The 24739-nt window shown below is 32.1% G+C and overlaps 1 protein-coding gene across 3 annotated transcripts; it reads left to right on the plus strand.

Annotated features, from left to right (window-relative positions):
- The first annotated feature begins 1209 nt into the window (after positions 1 to 1209).
- LOC139500850 (hippocalcin-like protein 1) lies at positions 1210 to 10329 on the plus strand. Of its 3 annotated transcripts, none has more exons than XM_071289743.1 (3): positions 1210 to 1370; positions 8209 to 8600; positions 9879 to 10329. In XM_071289743.1, exons 2-3 carry the CDS (start codon positions 8232 to 8234, stop codon positions 10056 to 10058), a joined length of 549 nt encoding a protein of 182 aa, XP_071145844.1. In that variant the 5' UTR covers positions 1210 to 1370; positions 8209 to 8231; the 3' UTR covers positions 10059 to 10329. The 3 variants fall into 3 exon arrangements, with proteins under 3 accessions (XP_071145844.1, XP_071145858.1, XP_071145849.1); XM_071289757.1 differs by lacking the exon at positions 1210 to 1370 and adding an exon at positions 6139 to 6251; XM_071289748.1 differs by lacking the exon at positions 1210 to 1370 and adding an exon at positions 7539 to 7661.
- The last annotated feature ends 14410 nt before the right edge of the window (positions 10330 to 24739 follow it).

The following is a 24739-nucleotide window of genomic DNA, read 5'->3' on the forward strand; positions in this document are numbered from 1 at the left end:
GAAGAAGTGTCAAAACATATTATTGAAGGGAAAGGATACTTATTTTGTATATATTCTAACAGATCTATCGAAATTTAAGTATTCATATTTATTCTCTAGAATTGGTCATTACACAATAACTTTGAAGACGGTTTTGAATGCTGATAGAATTGATGATAATAAAACAGGAAGATTAACAGACTCAGCTGTATATGCTGTTTCAGCTGGAACAACAACATATTTGTCATGGAAGGACAGGTGATGTCCAACATTTAGCTCTTTTTCGATCAATGTACCAAGTGTTTTTATGAAACCATTCAACTTTTTAATTCTTTCTTATGTTTATCCCATTTCCCGAATAACCCTCCATTGAAACCATCAGTATTTTGAAGTAGTCACAATATTTAGGACAATTGAATAACACATTTCGCAGATAGTGTTATTGGCAATGTTCAGTCGGATATATTGAATATGAATCGAGAACTAGCACGTTTGCAGTCAGGAGGTTTATACTTGAGATTGAGATTCTACAACACAAAATTATAGTTGTAATTCGTTCGGTACTTGTAGCAGAAATTAGGGAATAGACAAATCAATGTAAGAACGGAGGTATATTTGTGTAAACTGAATTATGATGACGTATACTCATCAAGTTAAAGGCATCGAGACCATTTTTTGCAAGAAAAATATTCAGAATAGTTTATGTCTCATTTTCATCTCTTCCGATGCAAACTGGTCTGAAAAGTCTGCGACTGGCAATATCCGAGATGATACGCTGTAAGCTTGTATTGGTTAAAATTACAAGGTGTATTAAGAAAGCGGAATGTTTATTTGATCTTTTTAAATATTATGAAATAGAAAAGACCAAAATTCTTTAAATCTTTTAAACCTATAATTGAAAAAGTACTGTTTGTTTTCGTTCACCTTTAAATGAAAACAGAGCCCATAACACCATACAAGTTATGTAATGGCTATGTTAAGTGTATGAGCAGGTAGAAGTAGGTATTATTATTCTTAGTTTGGATTAAACTAAAACAAGTGCTTTTCTCATTGGACCACGAAGAGTGTTTGATTTTATTTAATTTGCCGTTCAATGTTAATGGTATAAACATTTGAAAGATTTATAAGACGGATAATCAGCTAAAATTAAACCATTTAACTGTAGTATAATATATGTAAACAACAATGTACGTTGAATTCTGCATATCATTTTTGTGATCCTTTTAAATTTAAAAACATTCCTTTGTATTGTTTAAGGTATTGTACCGAATGAATAGGTCCAATGAATGAATAGTAATGCGTTGCCAACATTGAATGATTTACCGTTATTGTGCAAACTTCCTCTTTCAGGTGTAGCATGTCAAAGTTAAGGACGGATTAGAAACAAAAAGGTAAGGGCAATCTGACAATTATATATAAGTTTTAAATCTGTAGTTCATAGCACAAGATAAAGGTGCATATAGCACATAGCATATTATTAACATTGCTCTTCAACTTCGTACTTTATTTGGTCTGTTTAACTTTTTTATCCTTGGGTCAACGATGAGTCTTTTGTTTACGAAACGCGCGTCTGGCAAACACAATATATGTATATTGTGTGTTTAATTATTGAATGTATTTCATATGATTATATTTTATATGATATACAATTATCGAAACGTATGGACAATATACAGCAATGAATGTGTTGTCAAAGAACGAAATTTTGGGACTGAATGAAGCAAAGTTTGAGATAGCTATATTCAATTTTGAAGTTAATCCGTCAAAATGTATAGCGACTGAAGATCCTACAAACTTTGGGACTAAATGAAACAAAGTTCGAGATAACTATATTCAATTTTTGAATTAATCCGCCAAAATGTAAAGCGACTCTAGATCCTATAAGAAACAATCGTTAAGAAAGGATGAGGCCACAACATTAATTAACAACATCCAGCGATAGTGTGCACCTATTGTATTGTGTTGTTCCCTACTTTGGTCTGAAAAATCATAAATCTTCTCTATAAAAGAAAAAAAACGAACGTATTAACTGGTTAAAACTCTGCACATAAACTTGATCAAATTAAAGATATAAATCTTTCAATTTAGATTTTTGATCATGTTAAAACCTGAAAGCACGGTGCTTACAAATTTCCCTCATTATAGATAGAATATATAACACGTAGATATCAATTTTTTTTAAATCACTTACTTCATGTTTTATCTTTACAAAATCTTGTCGGTCTAAACAATGCAGTTTGTGGATTATACCCTTTAATAAACGTAAACAACTTAGAATACTATTGACAATAGTTTTCTTAGAATTACTCAAATCATATTTGTTTGTTTGAAATGACCTACAAATATGTTAAGGTGTACACTTTGATTCACTCTGATTCAAACTAAAAATTCTCTGAAACTGACATTATCAAGATGCATGATTTTTTTATTGATAACATATTTGTTACGTTTGGAGTACTTGTTATTCAACAGACGGTTGGGATTCCAATGGGAACTATTTGTGCCCCTCTTCTTGCCGACTTGTTTCTTTATTATCATGAGGCTGACTTCTGTCTGTTTATTTAACGCATCAATATAAAAATATCTGAAATTGATGAGACTGTCATTAAAGTGAGAGGGTTAGCGCTATAGAACCAGGTTTATTCCACCATTTTCTACATTTGAAAATGCCTGTACCAAGTCAGGAATATGACAGTTCTTTGATGCGTTTTGTTATTTGATTTTGCCATGTGATTATGGACTTTCCCAATTGATCTTCCTCTAAGTTCAGTATTTTTGTGATTTTACTTTTTCATACAGGAACTCCTTAGGAAGAAATATAAGAAGTTAGCAATATCCTTTAACTCTACTTTCCGCTATATAGATGACGTTCCTTCACTAAATAATTCAAAATTTGGTGACTATGTTGAACGCATCTATCCCATCGAACTAGAGATAAAGGATACAGCAGATACAGTTAAGTCGGACTCATATCTTGACTTACATCTAAAAATTGACAATAAGGGTCGGTTGAAAGCAAAATTTTACTACGAAAGGGATGATTTCAGCTTTCCGATTGTTAGACTTTCCATTTCTAAGTAGCAACATTCCAGCAGCACCTGCATACGGGGTATATATCTCCCAATTGATACGATATTACCGTGCTTGCATTTCCTATCATGATTTTCTTGATAGATGGTTGCTGCTCTTAAGGAAGCTATTAAACCAAGACTTCTAAATGGTGAAGTTGAAATCATCCCTTCGTAAATTTTACGGACGTCATCACGAGTTGGTTATGGAATAACCGTTTCACAAATGATATCGTATATTTTCCTTACGTCGTAACTACAATCCCCTTCCCTTTAATGAATGTGACCTACCGAATTAGAGTATTTACCGGATTTGTTATAACATAAGCAACACGACGGGTTACACATGTAGAGCAGGATCTGCTTATCCTTCCGGAGCACCTAATATCACCCCTAGTTTTTGGTGGGGTTCGTGTTGCTTATTCTTTAGTTTTCTATGTTGTGTCATGTGTTCTATTGTGTGTCTGTTTTTCTTCTTTCATTTTTAGCCTGGCGTTGTCAGTTTATTTTCGATGTATGAGTTTGACTGTCCTCTGGTATCTTTCGTCCCTCTTTTATGCCTTCTAAGTGTACATGCATATAATTTTGAATTCAAGTATTCTTGTGTATAGAGAAAATTGCAAAGGAAACAAAAGATACAGTTTATTCTTTCTCATATCTTGACTTACATTTAGAAATTGACAATGAGGGTCGGTTGAAAACAAAACTTTACGACAAAAGATATGACATCAGCTTCCCAATTAAAAACTTTCCATATCTATGTAACAGCATTCCAGCATCTCCTGCATACAGAGTATATCCCGAGCCTGTATTTACTATCATACTAAAGGGTTGTGGCTCACAAAGAAGTATTAAAATGGTGAAGTTGATATCATTTCTTTGTTAATTTTACGGACGCCATCACGAGTTGGTTGACTGTTAAGGAATATCCGTTTCACAGATGATATCGGATATGTTCCTTATGTTGTTACTACAATTCCGTTCCCTTTACATGAATGTGATTTACCGAATTAGACTATTTACCCGGTTTGTAATAACATGAGCACAGGTGGAACAGGATCTGCTTCCAGAGCACCTGAGATCATCCCTAGTTTTTTGTTGGGTTCGTGTTGCTTGGTCTTTAGTTTTCTATGTTGTGTCTTGTGACATATTATTTGTCTGTTTGCCTTTATCCTTTTTAGACATGGAGTTGTCAGTTTATTTTTGATCAATGAGTTTGAATTTCCTCTGGTATCTTTAGCCCCTTTTTTGTTCAGAAATATTATCATAAATATGAAGATATGACCAAAGCATTCCCTTAGACGATGTTTCTAACTAATTCTATTTTATTATTTTATCATGAGGTCACAGACACGTTGCAAATGACATTTCTTCCGTTTACTGACGTCATTCTGCTTATATCAATCTATTCATAAATTAATATGTTATAAAAAGTATTGAGGAGCTTAACCAGTTTAGCCACTTAAAGTGCTGAATAATAGCCCTTATCGTACCTCCTGTGTTTTCTCTGATGCTGATCTATTCCTTAAAAGAGGGAGGAAAGATACCAGAGGGACATTTAAGCGCACTGCATCCAAGGTATTATAACACTAAATATTATAGCCTGCCACGTAAGACAATTTTGACTTGTTTTTCACTCAATGTTAAATCTACTCTTTGTAGAGCATCTGCTGAACATCAGATTCTATTTCTGTTCATTAGACTCGTCTGTATTACAAGACTATTGAATATAAAAATTGAAGGCATGTTCTTATCGTTCTGATTCACTCCCAAATGTATTAAGTGCAATAGTGGTTCCATGCAATTTTTCCATAGGAACAAATCATTGCTATTTTACGGCCTTTTCTGTTTAATTACAGTACTATATGTTTTGTCTTTAAACTTGTTTAAATGTTTAGTTAATCAATGGAACAGAAAATAATTTCGAAATACAAGGGAAATTGACATACTAATGTTCCTGAAAGTTGTTTAAAACCTTGACTTCCCACGAGGGTCTCGCAAACCGAGTGTGCAAAACCACTTTTTTTGTATCTAAAGTCGTTAAACACCCCCGTAATCAGTAGGCGTGTTTTGTTAGTCATACTTTTTTCTCGGCTTTATAGCTTACAATACATATTTCACGTTTGCCCCTTATTGAATTTCAAATATGACTCTTTCAGTCATGTAATCATTTGGAATTTCAAACTGTTTAAGTTTCGAAGAAACGTCATATTGGATTTTAAAAAATCAAACTCTTCCAAGAAAAAATAAAATACTTGCGTATATCATTTCTGCAATGTTGTGACCTTTTGTGTTTTAAATCTGTTCATATTCACATTTGCCTTATGAACATGAAGTACAAATACAAAACAAAAATGTAAGTGATGTTAGCGTAACAAGATAAATATTTGACAATCAGTCTATTCATTGTCAATAGTTGTTTAATAAACCGGTTAAATATTTAACCTTTGGTCTGTTTACTATACACTGTTTTTAATATGTTAATCGTAAGTAATATTAAGAAAAGCAAAAAAGGATAATCTGCTAAGTACATTCCTTAAGTGCTTCTTTTTTGTTACGTAACAGTCAGTATATCTAAAATAATCCACCGAAGCCACATCCAAGTAGGAAAAATACAATACAATTATAAACAGTTCACGTCTTTTATGACACTCTCACATGGAAGTAGTTGAATGATACCAATATATAATGGGAATATAACTTACATTTTGTAGTTTCTGACATACTCTCTTAAATAGAATACCCGCTCACTAACATTTATCGCATTTTTTTTTAAACGTGTTTTTTTTCTCTCGCAAAACGTAAAGGAGAAATGATAAGTTGGTTTTTTTCAGTAAAGATGTGGTCTTTCAATCATCAGCTGCATTGTTAATTTTTAATACTTATATCTATTCAAACGGGGAAGAATTTGTGCTTTTATATAAAATTTTAATTTGACATGTTGTTTAGATATTGTGTGCATTCATAACACTACATGCTTGTTGATGTCCCATTATGATTTTTGGTTTTTAAATTAGAGATGACATAATTTAAATTTAAAGACATTCAATATGGGTATACAATTTTAAAAACTTCGTCCTTAATAAAGGTCAGTGTTTAGTTATAATAGACATTCAAAAATATGATTATAATTGGGGTATCAAATCTATGTGTATTCTAAAATAATGTAAGTGTTCTGGTGTGTGGAATAGTTTTTCTGCATAGGTAAATATATTTGTTTCCTTTGGTCAACATGATGGTGTGTTTTTTAATGCAAAATATTTCCATACTATATCTGTTATTAAAAAAGAGAGACGAAAGATACCAGAGGGACAGTCAAACTCATAAATCGAAAATAAACTGACAACGCCATGGCTATTAAAGAAACGGACAAACAGACAAACAATAATACATATGACACAACATTATTAACCGTTTCTTTCAATTCTTCGTGTTGTTGGTTCAAGAACTCATCTTCAAGTCATCCGTGTTTCTTCATGTTGAATCGTTTCTGAAACAATACTGAACTGTTACAAACATGATATATACAAAGTGTGACTATTTTTAAAGGTTTCAAATTTATGGTTATATGGATGTTCAAGGTCTATGACGTGTAGTCTGAAAGAAAATATGTGCACAAACACTCGCGTGTTCATACTTTTCATTAAACTACAACTTAAAAACCGTTTAAAACTATTTGATTTGTCTGCCAAAAAAAACCATAAAAAGAAGATATATACATGTACAGATGCGTTGACTTATTCAGGCAGAGCTATTTTTGGCGATAAACAAAAAGTCATTTAAATTGTCTACATGTAATTCTGCCGGTAAGACAGAACGATGATTCAAATTTATTTCACACATTTAAAAAATCTGTCAGAAAAATTCGAACAAGCGGCCATTTTTTTGGCAGTTCTTTTAAAACCAGAGGCTGCATTATTAATTATATCTATTTTTAATATAGCTATATGTAAGAAGTTGGTAATCGTGTTGAATATTCACAGCTTAAACAAAATGCCTTAAGATTAAAGAAATATAAGGATCGCACATGCAAGTTATAATAATGCTAACTGTTGATTTGTGATACCAAAGAGATCATTCAAGAATTTGAAATTGCCATTAGTTTATTCGTTGGAAGTTTCAAAGAAAAAAGGCCCTCCTCCCGATTTTAAATTTGTTTGTCAATTGCAAATACTTGGTTTAAAAATAGTTAAAAACACATTAAATTGGTGTTTTGATTGGTGTTGTGTAGGAATTTTTAAGAGACATAAACATATAGACTGTACATTAAAAGAGAAAAATAAGTCATCGATCAAAAGAAATAGACGAAGAATTTCTGTATACGTGTCTGACGTTCGAACAATTTATTAGGCGAAAATATTTAAATATCACTCGTACAGGACCAGATCGTTCAGAAATACCTAATCAAATGACTCGAATTAAAAGGAAAATATCAATGTCTGGTTAAGCCGTCAATATGACAGCACCCGAACACAACAACATAGCACAAAAATGCAGGACAGGAAGATGAAGATGTAACGGTAATAAGGAGTGTAAAAAAATATTCATTTCTTCGTGTCATTTCAATTCAATTCACATAGAGTTCGTAGATATAAACAGATGCGTTAAACAAAGGTAAAAGTGAGCACGTTTAAAAAGAATATAACTAACATTTGTGCAATTTTCTGTCAGATTTATAAAGAAAATAGGTCCGTTATCAGGTAATAATTCTGATGCCAAACGGACCAATTTAACTACTTTCTCTCCGTACTTTATATTTATCAATAATTGAAAAGTAGTAACTATTTGATATTCTCAATAAAGATTTTTTTCTCTACAATTAGCATATAATTTTAAATATGCAATCTATATTGAGATCGTAAAGGTAGAATTGAAAGTAACTGTTCATTCATTGTCTATTCAGGTGAATTGCATTTGCTTTTCGAACTGTTAAAATTGAAATACAAAACGGTATTAACTCGCACGTTTTGACTTTATTGTAGCGTTTGATTTTATAAATCATTACATCTGATTCAAGCTGCAAATGGTAAAACGATTGAGCACAGGAAAAGAAAAATAATTAAAATGCAATTCAATTGAATAGAACCTATTTTAGATGATAAATATCTTGTTTTGCCTTAATGTTTCATTTTAATTTTCTTTATTTTCTATTCACAAAAAGATTATACTAATGAAAAGGCAAGAATGGGAGGCAAACCGAGTACTATTCCAAAGAAGGAACTGCAAGAGAGATTTCATCTGACAAACCAACAATATGAGGATCTAAAACAAATTTTCAAAGAAAACTCAAAAGGCAAAAGTGAATTGTCTAAAAAGGAATTTCGACGTGTCTATAGTGGACGCTTTCCTGGGAACGCCACTAAGTTTGCAGATAAGATGTTTGACTGCTTTGATACGGACGGCAGTGGAACTGTGGATTTTACTGAATTTGTGATAGGAATATGTATGATGGACAGTGATAAAGTCGAAGATAAAATCAATATTGCATTTTCATTATTCGATTCGGATAAAAGTGGATCTATAGACCGAGTTGAAGTCAGAGATCTTCTACGGGTAGGTATTGCTATATGATAGACATGACGAAAACGTACTATTCTGAAATTTACCGTTTTAACATATGATACAATACAGACATCTCGTATGTACCAAAATTGCTCTGACGTCTGACGGCCTTTCTATGGCTGGATGGGAACAGTCATTCATAAAAAAAAAATCCGTCGATGTTTATGTGGAGAAAAAACTTTTTTAGACAAGGCGTTTGCTCATAAATTGTCATTGTATGTTCAACATGTATCATACCCATAGCCGTATGTTTGAGTGGTGGAAAGGGTAACTTTACAACAACCAGATCGAACCATAAACTATTACCTACATGTAACAAAGACATATTGTCTTCATATATCAATTAAACAAACAGAATTTTGAATTCAATGAATAATTTCTTTTATTTTGGGATACCCCCGGTATCAGATGCCAGATAATTGCTAAGTAGGATTATATACTGTATCCTTTCCGAAACCTTTTTTTCATGTACTAATTTTGCATTGATGTGATAAATATTCCGATATGAACCTAAATGGTATCAAATACTTTAATTAAAAAAAAGTATTCTAATAAAAAAATAATTTAGCCCAAAATATTAAGTATAACAAGCACTGGATACGAATGGATATCTGATATATAGCGTACTGCATGTTGTCGTCGGCGGATATACTTTTACAAGGTTATTTCACACCTCTTACAATGCAATTTAAAACACGTCTGATAATGTTCACTTTAAATTGTTAATCAACCGGTAAGTTCTCCTTGCAGTTGTCATTGATTACCTAGAAAATTTTATTTTGTGGGTTTTTTAAATTTAAAATTTAAATGTCATAAAACGAGTATTAAAGAAAATTTTGACAAGTTGCCAGTATTATTTAACATTTATTGACTTTCAGATTTATGATTGTAAATGCCTCTTCTGATATCCTACTCACCCATAGTGTGTTTTGGATAAAATACCTCGTTTATGATATTGACAATATAAAAAAATAAATAGACCGGTGGAAACTTTGAAAATATAAAAAAGAAGATGTGGTATGATTGCCAATGAGACAACTATCCACAAAAGACCAAAATGACACAGACATTAACAACAAAAGTTAACATTTCCTTCGTCTATATGGTCTTAGCCTTTATTACTCCTTAAATAATTTTAAGATTGCTAAAAATCTACATCTTAAACCATATTTGACACCACCTCGAAGTAGGTACAATATATTGTCACAGTTACTGTACTTTGACTCGGGTTCTCTTATTTAATTATGTGTTTTCATTTTTAATTTACAGGCTTACAACGACCTGTTTGGGTCCTCTGCGAACGAAATAAATCCACAAACAGTAGCAAATCAGTTGTTCGACGCCATGGATAGAAATAATGACGATGTAATTTCAAAAGAAGAGTTTACATCAGCTGTGCATAAAATACCAGAACTTCTTAATCTCATTCGACCTGATCCTGGAGATTAAAAAAATGTTATCCGTAAAAAAATCTGTTCTACACAATGAAGTTGATTTAAAAACGGGTTCAAACATACGGCATTTCTACGTCATTTTAGTCTACTGTGTGTTTATGATGAATTCTAAAAAGAAACCCTTCAAATATTTTGAATTTAGTATGATAGTCTTGTTCACAGTAAATAATATGTAACCTGATGTTAATTACTATTACTAGTAAAAGAACGTCTTTATATGTAACCCATACCTTTTCAAATAAAATCGCATTGCATATGTTACAAAATAGACAAATACGATTAGCCTGACATATATTCCTTTATATCTTATATGAGATTAAAGGAAAAGTAAATAAGTGCCATCATGCTATGTATCCCTAGCAAGAAGCTTACCATGTCACTGCACACTATCTCACTTTGTTTTGAGTTTATGCCAATCCATTTTATTTTTGTTATCCTGGTTGGTATCTTCAAAGGATTCACTAACCTCCTTCGTATTTCATATACACGAGGAGATTAGACAGTTAAAACCCTGAGGATTTTCTAAATATACGTACCTCCTACATATAAAAACGGCGTTTTGTTAAACTGATTTTTTTTGTCCCTGTCAAATAATTAGGTCGTTGATACAAATCAGAATTAAAAAACTTTATATATCTATGAGTGCCAAAGCTACATTAATCTTTAAAGACCCAAATGTTGCAAAACACCTGTCTAACCTACATGATATAGATGTTGTTGTACCCGAAGACAAAGCACAAAAAACATAGTTTTTGTGAAGAGATCACATGTCATGCTTGATAAATGAATAAGTATTGACAATTCACTTGGAAAGTCAACATATACCAAGTTTTAGTTTGTAACCCGTATTTGTTTTTGTTTTTTCTCAATCGATTTGTGAATTTCGAACAGCGGTGTACTACTGTTTCCTTTATATGCCCACTTGGACAATCATAGGTCTGTTATATGTTCTATTGAAATTTCAACCAAATATGAATATATGGATTATTTCCCACTATATTGGATACCTAATAATATAAGTTTCCTTACACACAGCAATGTATTGCTGGGCCTTTTAAGTGCTCAACAAAACCTAAATTATTAACATAAATCTTATCAGCAATCAAAGCAATTCTTAAAAGTTATTGTGAAAAAAAACCAGATTCTAGATGTGACATGAATCAGATATGGGTGCAAAAAAAAATCTTTCATAGCACATAAAATCTTTAAAAAATTCATCATTATACTTTTTTTACACTTTACACAAGTTTTTCTTAGTCCAAACAAAATATTAAATTGAAATAGTTGGTCCTGCTTTTATGTCTTTAAAACGAATGACTAACATAGACACAAGTATTTAGTTTTAGGAAGGGCTAAATTGTACCCTGTACAAATTCACTCTGTTTCAAACAAAAAATTCTCTGAAATTGACATTATTAAGATGATTGATTTCTCGATTGATATCACATCTGTTATGTTTGGATAACATGTTTCCCAACAAACAATTGGCATTTCTACGAGAATCAAGTGTTCTCCTCTTCTTCTTGTCGACTTGTTCCTTTATTCATATGAGGCTGGATTCATACAGGAAACTCTTTAAGTGAATTAACCAATTAATAAACGAAATTCATCTTAAAAAATTACTGAATTATGTCACTCTGGTAAGGTATAAAGTCTCCTTTACATTGAAATGCATAAAGTTTCTAAAATATCTCACAAACTAAAGCTATGGTTATTGAAGACACTCGGTATTGTCTACAGTCAACCCTAGAAATTGGGCAATGATAACTTGATTTTAGAATCCCCCTTTAAAGCAGGAAATCATTTACTTAAAAAATCAAAGAGATAATATACATGATATGGAATGAATCAACATTAGCTTTCCGTAAATTTAAAATAAATGAAACCGTTAACTAATCATGACAATGCATAGTTATTAAGAATTAAAAGTTAGTTATGTTAACTATAAGAATAGTAAAACCACCACGATATTCAAATAAAAGTATACATTATAGAATTAGGGGACAAAAAAATCTATAATACTACTTTAATGTACAAGTTACAATAAAATAAACGGAAATGTTGCATGATTAATTCAAAAATGATTTCCGTAAAAATTAAGGTACAAGAAAGTGGAGATATTATACAGAATTGTTAGTACACATTCCTCCACATGATTTATTTTGATTTCCGCATATCAGTTGGGTATGCAATATGTTGTGTTATATAACTATAGCAGTGGTTTCATACCCGAAATCAACTTACATGTAAAAGTTTTGATCAATATACAATGTATCACTGATGCAGGAGATATAATAAGCATACTTTATTATTAGCTCACCCGGCTCAAAGGTCCAAGTGAGCTTTTCCCAGCACTTGGCGTCCGTCGTCCGTCGTCCGTAATCTGTCGTCGTTAATTTTTACAAAAATTTTCTCCTCTGAAACAACTGGGCCACATTTAACCAAACTTAGCCACAATCATCACTAGGGTATCTAGTTTAAAAAATGTGTCCGGTGACCCGGTCAACTAACCAATATGGCCGCCATGGCTAAAAATAGAACATAGGTGTAAAATGTAGATTTTGGCTTATAACTCTGAAACCAAAGCATTTAGAGCAAATCTGACATGTGGTAAAATTGTTTATCAGATGAAGATCTATCGCCCTGAAATTTTCAGATGAAATGGACAACAAGTTGTTGGGTTGCTGCCCCCCCCCCCCCCCCCCCCCCCCAATTGATACTTTTTAAAGAAATGTTGCCGTTTTTTGGTTATTATCTTGAATATTATTATAGATGGAGATAAACTGTAAACAGCAATAATGTTCAGCAAAGTAAGATCTAAAAATAGGTCAACATGACCAAATGGTCAGTTGACTCCTTAAGGAGTTATTGCCCTTTATAGTAAATTTTTAACAATTTTCATTAATTTTTACAACATATTTTCCTCTGTATCTAATTTCTAAAGGGCCAAGTTTATTATAGATAGAGGAAATTGTAAGTAGCAAGAATGTTCTGTAAAGTAAGTTCTACAAACACATCACCATCACCAAAACACTATTTTGTTATGAATCCATCTGTGTCCTTTGTTTAATGTGCACATAGACCAAGGTGAGCGACACATGCTCTGTAGAGCCTCTAGTTGCAGTATAAGAACACTGCGAAACCAAAAAAATAGAACTATGGCCATCCATCAAATATTTAGATTATTTAAGAACTGTCATTAATCATGTAAATTGTGTTTGAAGACTGTCGCTATAAATTCGTATTTCAAAAAATGAAAAAGTTACACAGTTTGATTTACTTCTTCATTAAATAAAGAAAAACAATGTAAACTAAATAAAGAAGGATTGTTGCTACACTTTACAAATCCTTGGAAAGACCACGTCGCCTTAAACCTGACTGTAAAATATCTTTAAATAATTATAATTCTTTCTTTTAAAGTCTCAACGATTTTCGTTTACAATATTTACCATTTACTAGTAGTTAAATTAAGTCAATAGAGGACAAAACAATAAATAGTATTGCCAAGTTTTGTTCCAGTCTAATGGCTCTGCTTTAAATTTCTTTAAAGTTTGTTATTCAACACTAGTGTTGAAATATAAAGGAAAAATATATTCAAACAAGAATATTTGTCCATTAAAGGGACAATAGCTGCCAAACTTATGCCAATCTAATTTATTTTAAACTGTCAAATTTAATTGAATGTATATTGAAACGTAATTTACTACAGAACCTTAAAGAATGATACACGATGTCTGATTTGTTATGAAGTACCAGCATTTCATGTATGTTGCTGACTGTACGCCATCTAATTCAATACCATCATCACCCATGAATACATTCTATTGGCATATGACCCCGTTATGACTATAAATATAAACAGACAATTGAGTAACTCTGAAATACAAATAGACAGGTAAGCACGTGCAATGATATAACGTCAACCTTCACCTCATAGTTAGTGTGTTCCCTCGGTTTTGGTTTATGACCCGGATTTGTTTTAGTTAAATCGATGTGTGGTTCTTGAACAGCGGTATACTATTTTGTCTTTATTATCTCAATTCATGGCTTAAACAAATGGATCAAAAAGGTGGGACGAAAGATACCAGAGGGACTGTCAAACTCATAGATCGAAATAAACTGACAACGCCATGACTAAAAAATAAAACGACAACGCCATGGCTAAAAAATAAACGACAAACAGATATATAATAGTACACAAGACACAACATAGAGAACTAAAGACTAAGCATCACGAACCCCACCAAAAACTTGGGTGATCTCAGGTGCTCCTGAAGGGTAAACAGATCCTGCTCACATTCGTACATAATGCCCCTTTAAATACCATATCCTCCACTTAGTCAAAATCTTCATTTGATGTACTTTTGTATGTACAAAAAGTCATATAACAAAAATAACTCCAAGGAAAATTCAAAACGGAAAGTCCGTAGTCAAACGGCAAAATCAAAAGCTCAAACACATCAAACGAATTGATAACAACTGTCAAATTCCTAAATTGAAACAGGTATTTTCGTATATAAAAAATGGTGGATTGAACCTGGATGTATAGCTAGCTGAACCTCTCATTTGCATGAAAGTCGCATAAAATTCAATTATAATGACAACGATGTGTGAACAAAACAAACAGACATAATAGGTTTAAATGTCAAAAATAAGGGTACAACTGTCAACATTGCGATAAAATCTTAATCACTATAAAAACAGACAAGTATAATTTGTTCAAGCCATTATAAACATGTTGATATCACCATCACTTACTGATGAACTACATTAAACCAAAATTGAAAATATAAAAAAAGAACATTTGGTATGATTGCCAATCAGACAACTCTACACAAGAGAACAAAATGACACAGAAATTAACAACTATAGGACACCGTACGGCCGTTTTCAAGGTACAATGTACACACAGTGTAGTGGCTATTTAAAAGCTGGCATATATTTTGCAATGTTCACATCATAATAAGCATGTAAGTATTGGTAAATTAACTTTTAAAAAACATTTTAAAATGTTTTATGATAAGTCTTCTGAACCATTCAAATGCTTCATGATAAGTCATCTGAACCATTTAAAATGCTTTATGATAAGTCAACTGAACCATTTAAAATGCTTTCGCATTCATAAGTTGAAAAACTGTGTGAATGATCGACCTAAGTCCATTTTCAGTGACATATAGGCTGTGAAATGTCTATCATCTCTTCAAGATAAGTATGTTGTTGTTCCTGCGGACAAAGCTTCAAATAATATTGTCTTTGTATGTAAATCGTATTACTACGAGTGTCTTATAAAAGAATTAGGAATAAATGAACACTCAGGTAATCCCACATACAAAAACATATCATTTGACAAGGATGAGATTTTGGCGAATCATAAGTCCTTCATGGCCTCTATGAACATTGCATTGAACAACAAATCGGAGGACTTACCTTGTTTGTATTGGATACCTAAACTTCACAAAATTCCGTACAAACAACGGTACATTACTGGCTCTTCTGCTTGTTCTAGTAAAGAATTGTCCATTAGATTGACTAAAATTCTGTCCGCAGTTAAAGAGGGTCTTCAGATATACTGTGAAACTGTTTACTCACGTAGTGGTATTAACCATATGTGGATTCTGAAAAACTCTAAAGAACTTCTGGATAATTTTAAATCTCGGTCTTTTTCTGAAATTAGTTCTATTAAAACTTTTGATTTTTCAACCTTGTATACAACCATTCCCCATGTGAAATTGAAAACCCGTCTAAAAGAAATAATTCACAATGCTTTTCATCATAAAAATGGTAGCATACGCTATAAATTTATCACTTTGGGATACCATAAGGCATATTTTGTTAATAAGGAACAAAAGGGTAAAACATACTACACAGAGGAACAAGTGATCAGTATGCTGGAGTTTCTTATTGACAACATATTTGTTGAATTTGGAGGTAGACTTTTTCAACAAATTGTCGGCATTCCTATGGGAACGAACTGTGCGCCTCTCCTTGCCGACCTCTTCTTATTTTCATATGAATCGGAGTTCCTTCAGACACTTGTCAAAAACAAGAAGATCAAAGAAGCCAGGTTATTTAATTTCACTTTCAGATATATTGATGATGTTCTTTCCATTAACAATCCGAACTTTTCTGATTGGATTCCATTAATATACCCACCAGAACTAGAAATTAAAGAGACCACAGACACGGCTTCCTCTGCCTCATTTTTAGACTTATACCTCGAATTTGACATACACAGTCATCTCAGTACCAGAATCTATGACAAACGAGACGATTTTAATTTTGAAATTATCAATTTCTCCCACCTTAGTAGTAATATACCAACTTCACCTGCATATGGAATATACATTTCCCAACTTATTAGGTATTCAAGAGCTTGCAGTTACTATTCAGACTTTGTAAAACGTCACCAGTGTCTGAGCAGAAAATTGATGAACCAGGGGTATGTCAAAGAACGTATCGTCCCTTTTCTAAAAAAGTTCATCGGAAGATACCCAGAACTTGTTGATAAATATTCCATATCAACTTCACAAATAATACAAGATGGTCTTGAAGTATAGATTTTGCGTACTGACGTTTGTTATCATCTTAATTACGTATTATAGTATTCTTTTATATGTCTTTTTTTAGATATTCATTTGAAGTGACTCTGTGGTTAGGTAAAACCACATACTTTGAACGGCAAAATTATTTCATTTATTGATATTACTTTTACTTAAGGATCTTGACATACTATGAATGACTAAACTATTTTATTCAATAAGACTACTTTTTCTGTTTAGTCTGTTTTTTATGATATACATTTGACGTGAAACTGTACTTATGTATCCCGTCATACTTTGAACCACACCATTATTTTATTTATTATTATTACTTTTACTGTTAAATCTGGTTTTTGTTATATCTACTTTACGTGAGTCTGCATTTATGTATGCCGTCATACGACAAAATTATTTTTATGTCTACCTGTGCGAATTTCAAACGCGCAATTTTACACCAGTAATGAAAACCTTCTATCATTTATGGGTAGACTTTACATAGATAAATTCAGCCGTATTTGACGTGAAACTGTACTTATGTGTCCCGTCATACTTTGAACCACACCATTATTTTATTTATTATTTTTACTGTAAGTCTGTTTTTTGTTATATCTACTTTACGTGAGTCTGCATTTATGTATGCCGTCATACGTCAAAATTATTTTTATGTCTACCTGTGCGAATTTCAAACGCGCAATTTTACACCAGTAATGAAAACCTTCTTTCATTTATGGGTAGACTTTACATAGATAAATTCAGCCGTATAAGAAAAGAAAAATGAGAATGTTGAATTTGATGTATGCCTTTTTGTGCTACTTTGTTACATTTGTTGTTTATGTAGTGATATTAAGATGATAACACAATCTTGACTGTTGTACCCCTATTTTTGACATTTTTACTCTTTGAGTATGTTTGTTTTGTTCATGCATCGTTGACAATGTAATGGAATTTGATGCGACTGTCATACAAGTGAGAGGTTTAGCTAGCTATAAAACCAGGTTCAATCCACCATTTTCTACATTAGAAAATGCCTGTACCAAGTCAGGAATATGACAGTTGTTATCCATTCGTTTGATGTGTTTGGACTTTTGATTTTGCCTTTTGATTTTTGATTTTCCTTTTTGAATTTTCCTCGGAGTTCAGTATTTTTGTGTTTTTACTTTTTATGATAAGTCTCCTGAACCATTCAAAATGTGTTATGATAAGTCTCCTGAACCATTCAAAATGCTTCATGATAAGTCTCCTGAACCATTTAAAATGTTTTATGATAAGTCTCCTGAACCATTTAAAATGTTTTATGATAAGTCAACTGAACCATATAAAATGCTTTATGATAAGTCAACTGAACCATTTAAAATGTTTTATGATAAGTCAACTGAACCATTTAAAATGCTCTATGATAAGTCAGCTGAACCATTTAAAATGCTTTATGATAAGTCTCCTGAACCATTTAAAATGTTTTATGATAAGTCATCTGAACAATTTAAAATGCTTAATGATAAGTCTCCTGAACCATTAGTGTGCCAAATGCTGGTGTAACACTGTATTGCAAAGACACCAAACTTAGTCATGCGAGTAAAGAAATTATTTTTCCTCTATGAGGTAAGTCGAATATTGTTTAAGACCAATCTGAGAAGTTTTTCTGATAGATATTTAGCACTTTTAAGTGCACCTGTTATTACTCGCTTTTCACAGATTTATGACGCAGGCTTACTTAGAACATATCAATGAAATGACTTGGACCGACAAAATCATTTAAAAATGAAACAACAAACAACAGGTCTCAAAACACAACATTAAACACTAAAATTCAGCAAAACGACCGCACGCTTAAAAAGGTGGAGATGAATTTAGATACACTGGAAGAGTAATCAATTCCTGTTCTGCCTGTGAAAGGTCTCCATCATGGGTTGGTTGATTGCGTCATCGTTATTTTTTGGTCTCATAGTAGCTTGCGAGCCAAATAGTGGAAGGCCAAGGTGAAAAAATATAGCTTGTTGTCTACTTGTTTCTTAAAAATTAGACTCCAGTATTCTATATATTTTCAAACTAGGTATATTCATATTATGTTATGTCGTATCTTTCGCCTTTTTTATGAATGTTTTTTTTTAATTTTTGGACTAACCTTCTTTAGCATTCAACAGAGAACGAACCAACGATTTATCAATAACAAGTACTAATAAGTCAACCCTACTGAAAAGAAGTAACAATGAACATGTCTTTACTACACAATAACATTAACATCGGTGAGTTCTGAATAAAAAAAAATCACAAAAAAAAACTCCAAGGAAAATTCAAATCAGAAAGTTCCTAATTAAATGGCAAAATCAAATGATAAAAAAAATCAAACGAATGTACAACAACTGTCATATTCCTGACTTGATACAGGCATTTTCAAATGTAGAAAATGGTGGATTGAACCTGGATTTATAGCGCTAAACCTCTCACTTGTATGACAGTCGCATCAAATTCCATTATATTTACAACGATGTGTGAACAAAACAGACACAATAAGTAAAATAGTCATCTCTATGGCACAATCTCAAAACAAAAAAGCACAAAAAGCATCTATCAAATTTAATAATCACATTCATTGCTTCTCGTGTTTGACGTCAGAAAATGTAATCGTCACATAGGAAATATATTGAACTCCGAGGAAAATTTAAAAACGGAAAGTCCTTAATCAAATGGAAAATCAAAAGCTCAAGCACATCAAACGAAGGGATAACAACTGTAATATTCCTGACTTGGTACAGACATTTTTTATGAAGAAAATGGTATATTAAACCTGGTTTTATAGCTACCTAAACCATACACATGTATGACAGTCGCATCAAAAAAACGAGTTGACGTTGTATATCTTGTTGTACGCGGTACCTAAAAAATGCTGTTATGGATCAGGAAATGATGTATGAATAGAGTATAACTTCAAGTGTTTTTCAAGCAATTTCCACTGGCCAAATGGAGATAATATGGTAAAAAGAAATCTAATCTCAATAACTGAAAAAATAAAATGCAAGAACACACTCAGCACGGGATAGAAATTTACTGCATCGACAAAAGACGAAAGACAAATTATTTTTAAAACATTGGATAAAAATGGAAATAGTACTAATTCGCGAAAAGATCAAATTCCAACAGCCAAAAACTGACAGGATATCAAGTAAGTCCGAGGTAGTTGCAACATTATTTTTTTGTAATTTTTTTTTTCCATCTGAAAATACACCAAGCATTGTGATACATAAATATATAGACAATTCATAATACATGTATTGATATTAATTTTTTCAATAACAGTAAAATTAAAAAGTTAGATATGCTAATTGTTATAAATTTTCTACTCGACTGGACAGAATCACAAAATAAATGTCAACCTAAGTCGAGGGGAGATAATTCAAATACAATTAAAAAAAAAAGTATGTCAATATATATATAACAATATCAATAAACATAGATAGTACTTTTAAGATGCACACAAATCAAAATTTATAATCGTACTTATAATGAAGAACTGACTTATGGGCGGATTCTACCTTAGAGATAGTAACTTCACCATCCACATACCATATCAGTGGTATTAAAAATCGTGGCACAGGGTGTGTTTCTAGAAAAATGATCATTAGGTCTGCTCAAAGTAAAATTGTGAAAAGTTTGTATTTTTGGGAATACTTAATTCCTGATTATACCAATTTCTGCATACGAATAGAAAGAAAACATCAAATCATTGTTGACTAATATCAGCTAAATTCATAAAATTAGTACTCCAACATGATACTGATTGAACTCGTCATAGATAACAGGATTAAAATGTTGTACAGATAGGCGGGCGTTTGTCAATGGAAGAGGTACCAGTAACGATCGGATAAAAAAGTTTAAAAAAAAAGCCAAAAAGGTACGGAGACCACAAGGTTTTTCAGAATACGCCTACAGTAATCAATTCCTGGAGTAGAAGTATTTTGAAATATTCTGGCCCTATCAATGTTAATTCATGTCAACACATTTGTGCTGACTACTAGGCTGGTGATACTCGGGGAGGAAATCTCCATGAGAATGGCATAGACCCAGGGCTTGTTAATACATAGATATAGGAAGATGTGGTGTGAGTGCCAATGAGACAACTCTCCATACAAATAACAATTTAAAAAGTAAACCATTATAGGTTAAAGTACGGCCTTCAACACGGAGCCTTAGCTCACACCGAACAACAAGCTATAAAGGGCCCCAAAATTACTAGTGTAAAACCATCATAGATAACAAGATTTAAATTTCGTACGCCAGACGCGCGTTCGTCTACAAACGACTCATCACTAGAATAAACAAAATGGCAAAACAACAGGTTTTGCCAAACACAGCTACGGTAATATTCTCCTGTGATATCAAATCATGAGTATATTGAAACAAGAATGAGTTCATAGTACACGGATTCCCCACTTGCACTATCATTTTCTATGTTTCGTGGACCGTGAAATTGGAACAAGAATCTAATTTGGCATTTAAAATAGAAAGATCATATCATAGGGAACATGGGTAATAAGTTTCAAGTTGATTGGACTTCATTTTCATAAAAAAACTACCTTGACCAAAAACTGTAACCTGAAGCTTGCACTAATATTTTCTATGTTCAGTGGACTATGAAATTGGGGTCAAAAATCTAATTTGGCATTACAATTAGAAATATCATATCATAGGGAACATGTGTACTGAGTTTTCAGTTGATTTGACTTCAATTTCATCAAAATCTACCTTGACCAAATCCTTTAACCAGAAGCGGGACAGACGAAAGGACGAATGCACGGACGGACGAACGAACGAACGACCGGACACACAGACCAGAAAACATAATGCCCCTCCACTATCGTAGATGGGGGGTACAAATCTTTATTTGTTAACAATTGTATTTTAAAATCACTGAAAATTCATGCCGACACAGAAGTGCTAAATATTGGGCTGGTGATACCCTCAGGGAGAAAATTATATCAGTGAGTGGCATAGATAACAGGATTACATTTTTTACACTAGACAAGCGTTTTGTCTGCAAAAGACTCAACAGTGACGCGGAATGAAAAATTGTGTAGTTGATCCAAAATTTCGAAAGGTTTTGGCACATACAACTAAGATAATCTATTCCTGGGGTATAAGATCCTAAGTATTTCGAAAATAATAAAAATTTTGTAAGAGGTTAATTTTTAATTATCATCTCAATGATAACTCTTGTCAACACTGAACATCTGACTACTCGGCTGATGATTTCCTCGCGGTTGAAACCGCCATCACCTAGTTAAACTCAAAATAGAGACCATGATTAATTTGTTTAACTCTGTTTACAAAAACCTCGGAATCATTAGTGATATTCGCATAATATTTCTTTAACGACCAAATAAAGTACGAAGTTTTAGATCATTGAGGACACAAAATTCCGAGGTAGTCTTTTTCTTGGGTAGAACATATTTAGTATTTGGTTGACATACAGGTGATAACCTCTTGGAGAAACCTCCACCAGCGGTGGCAGTGGATTTAAATTAACTCATCATACATGTAGATAAATCGACCAAAATTGTGTCCGCTAGACGCTCGTTTCGTCTTCAATAGATTCATCAGACACTCCAAAATAATAGAAATGCAAAATAAAGTACGAAGTTGTGGAGTATTGAGGACCATAAATTCCACAGTACTTATAAAGCTACATAATCACTGGGCAGTTGGAGTGTTGATAAAAAAAAATGTATGAAAAGACAATAGCTTTGTTGTATGGCAGTGATCTACTTTTGCCAGGAAAAAATATCTTATTAAGTAGGGTATAAAACATGTTTTATAAGCATTTTACTAAAGAGAGATTAATGCTCACAATAGATTTGAGCAGCATAGATGGCGTTGTCAGTTTGTTTTAGATTTATGAGTTTGACTGTCCCTTTGGTATCTTTCGTCCCTCTTTTAGCATTCTAATTTTAAACTAATCCTTCAGAATCCAGTAAACGAAAATTCTGATCGCATCACAAAAATACGTAGGTGATACATATTTGAGATAATTATCAATCCTTGAATGATAAATAGTTGAGAACAGTATCCACCCTGAGTACAAGATACAAGTTGGACGATGTCGACGTACGTACAGGTGTTTTGGATATACAACATTTTAAATGGAATAACATTGACATTAGCATTCTGGGGTAGGTAGTTTAAATATGGTATTAGTTTGGAAATGTTACAAGAAACACATGTTTTGAATAAAAATAATAAATAAAGACAAAATAAAGACAATAAATTAATTTCATGAATTTTGCACATTAGTTAATATATTTTTATTGACTATGCAATAAACATAAAAACTACGGTTTTGTTTATATTTATTGTCTATAACATAACAAATGAATTAACATATAACATCAAAGCATACATTCAAAATATAACACAATAACCAAGTTCAGATTTTAATATGCAAATACATGTTCAAAAAAATGACTTTTTTTACAGGAAATAGTAACGCGAAACCAAAGACAGTGTACTCAGCAATAACACAAAATAAAACGTGGAAAGATGCTCAGAACTATTGTGAAACTCATTTCAATCAAGGAAGACTTGTTCATATTAAACAGTATAATGTCAATGACATGTTTGACGGATTAACAGAAGGGCCATACTGGATTGGACTGAAATCTGAAAACAATCAAATGTCATGGAATAATGGTAATATAACAAATATCATTCTTTTGTATTTTTCCAGCTTTTACAGATTAGTATATATTTTTTACATTTAATGCCTTTATGTAAGTATCAAATATACTCTACGGTATGAAGTTGTTGAAGGGCGTACAATCCAATATAGCCGCTCAAATCTACGTCATTTGGTGGATAAGTATTTTATTGCCGATCATGCCACACTATTATTCTATATACACATGATAATAGATAGTGTAAAAGTAACATTCTATAATGTTGTTTTGGTACTGGATGTGTTGTTTAATTCGAGATTTTTCTATTGACTTATTTGATACATTTTATTTTTACTGACAGCAAATACAACCTTTAACACAAATAACGTAACTGGTCTTCAGTTAAAGAACCTTTGCTTTCCGAACCATTAGTACCCCTTCTATTTTATTGGTCATCAATAATTTCGAAATATCAAGATTTAATTTTCGACTGTGAACACCTCAGTACACCAACAGATTCGAAAGGGACTTTTATGTTTTAGTTTTAACGTTCTATGTGTAATTTTCGACATATTTTCTGAACGTCTTTTTAATAATACTCATTTTTACTGTAACTATTTAGTGTCTTATTTTTTTATATTTTGAACCAATAACTTTTAAAGTATTTTGAAAGACTTCACCTTATAGCTTTCTCGTTTTTGTTAATTTATTTTAGGGGATCCATTCATTGATGGAAATTTCGGTTGGACAAAGGTTACTACTCAAAAACTTTACAGTGATGGGTGCATAGCATATGTCAGTTTAGATCGATGGAGTATATCTGCGTGTAACTCTAGTAAACACTTTATTTGTCAACATAGTAAGTAAACATTTTAGACATATCTATAATATTATAAGAGTTACATACCTAATTTTTTTCGATATTCTTAATTTCTTCGTGTCGTGGTTTCACAAAAATATATACAAGATCGCTCCTTTGTCTATCGGTTTCATTAAAATATAAAATTAAAAACAATACTGGCAATTTTCATTATTTTCTTATGGTAAGTTCAATAGAACAAATAAAGGCAACAGTAGTATACAGGTGTTCAAAGGTAATAAATCGATTGATAGGAAAAAAATCCGGGTAACAACCTAAAACCGAGGAAAACACATCAACTAGTCATGAAAACAACTTATATTGAAGTCCTTTGAACTGCTGACAACAGCAAGGCTAGTCTTACCAAAAACTCTGCATTATTGCATAATTTAGTATGTCGGCACAATTTCAAATGTCCAGGAAATAAAAACTTAATATTGTGAAACAGAGATATTTTTTCTGATGCATTATAATTATGAATTAGACCACATCAACGTCATTTGTAACCAAAGTGTATTAATTGGGAAAGAAAGTTGAATGAAAAAAGAATGTATACCAAAACTTTTTCACAGAAATTGCATTTCATCAATCTTCATTTCCACTCAAGTTTACATTCTATTTTCAGCTAATA

The sequence above is a fragment of the Mytilus edulis genome, chromosome 1, assembly GCF_963676685.1.
Source record: "Mytilus edulis chromosome 1, xbMytEdul2.2, whole genome shotgun sequence".
NCBI lineage: Eukaryota > Metazoa > Mollusca > Bivalvia > Mytilida > Mytilidae > Mytilus > Mytilus edulis.

Bases quoted from the DNA above. Each gene is read 5' to 3' on its own strand.
- LOC139500850 (XM_071289743.1), top strand. From the start codon at position 8,232: ATGGGAGGCAAACCGAGTACTATTCCAAAGAAGGAACTGCAAGAGAGA. The intron at 8,601-9,878 runs GTAGGTATTGCT...TTTAATTTACAG, and splicing joins AAGTCAGAGATCTTCTACGG to GCTTACAACGACCTGTTTGG.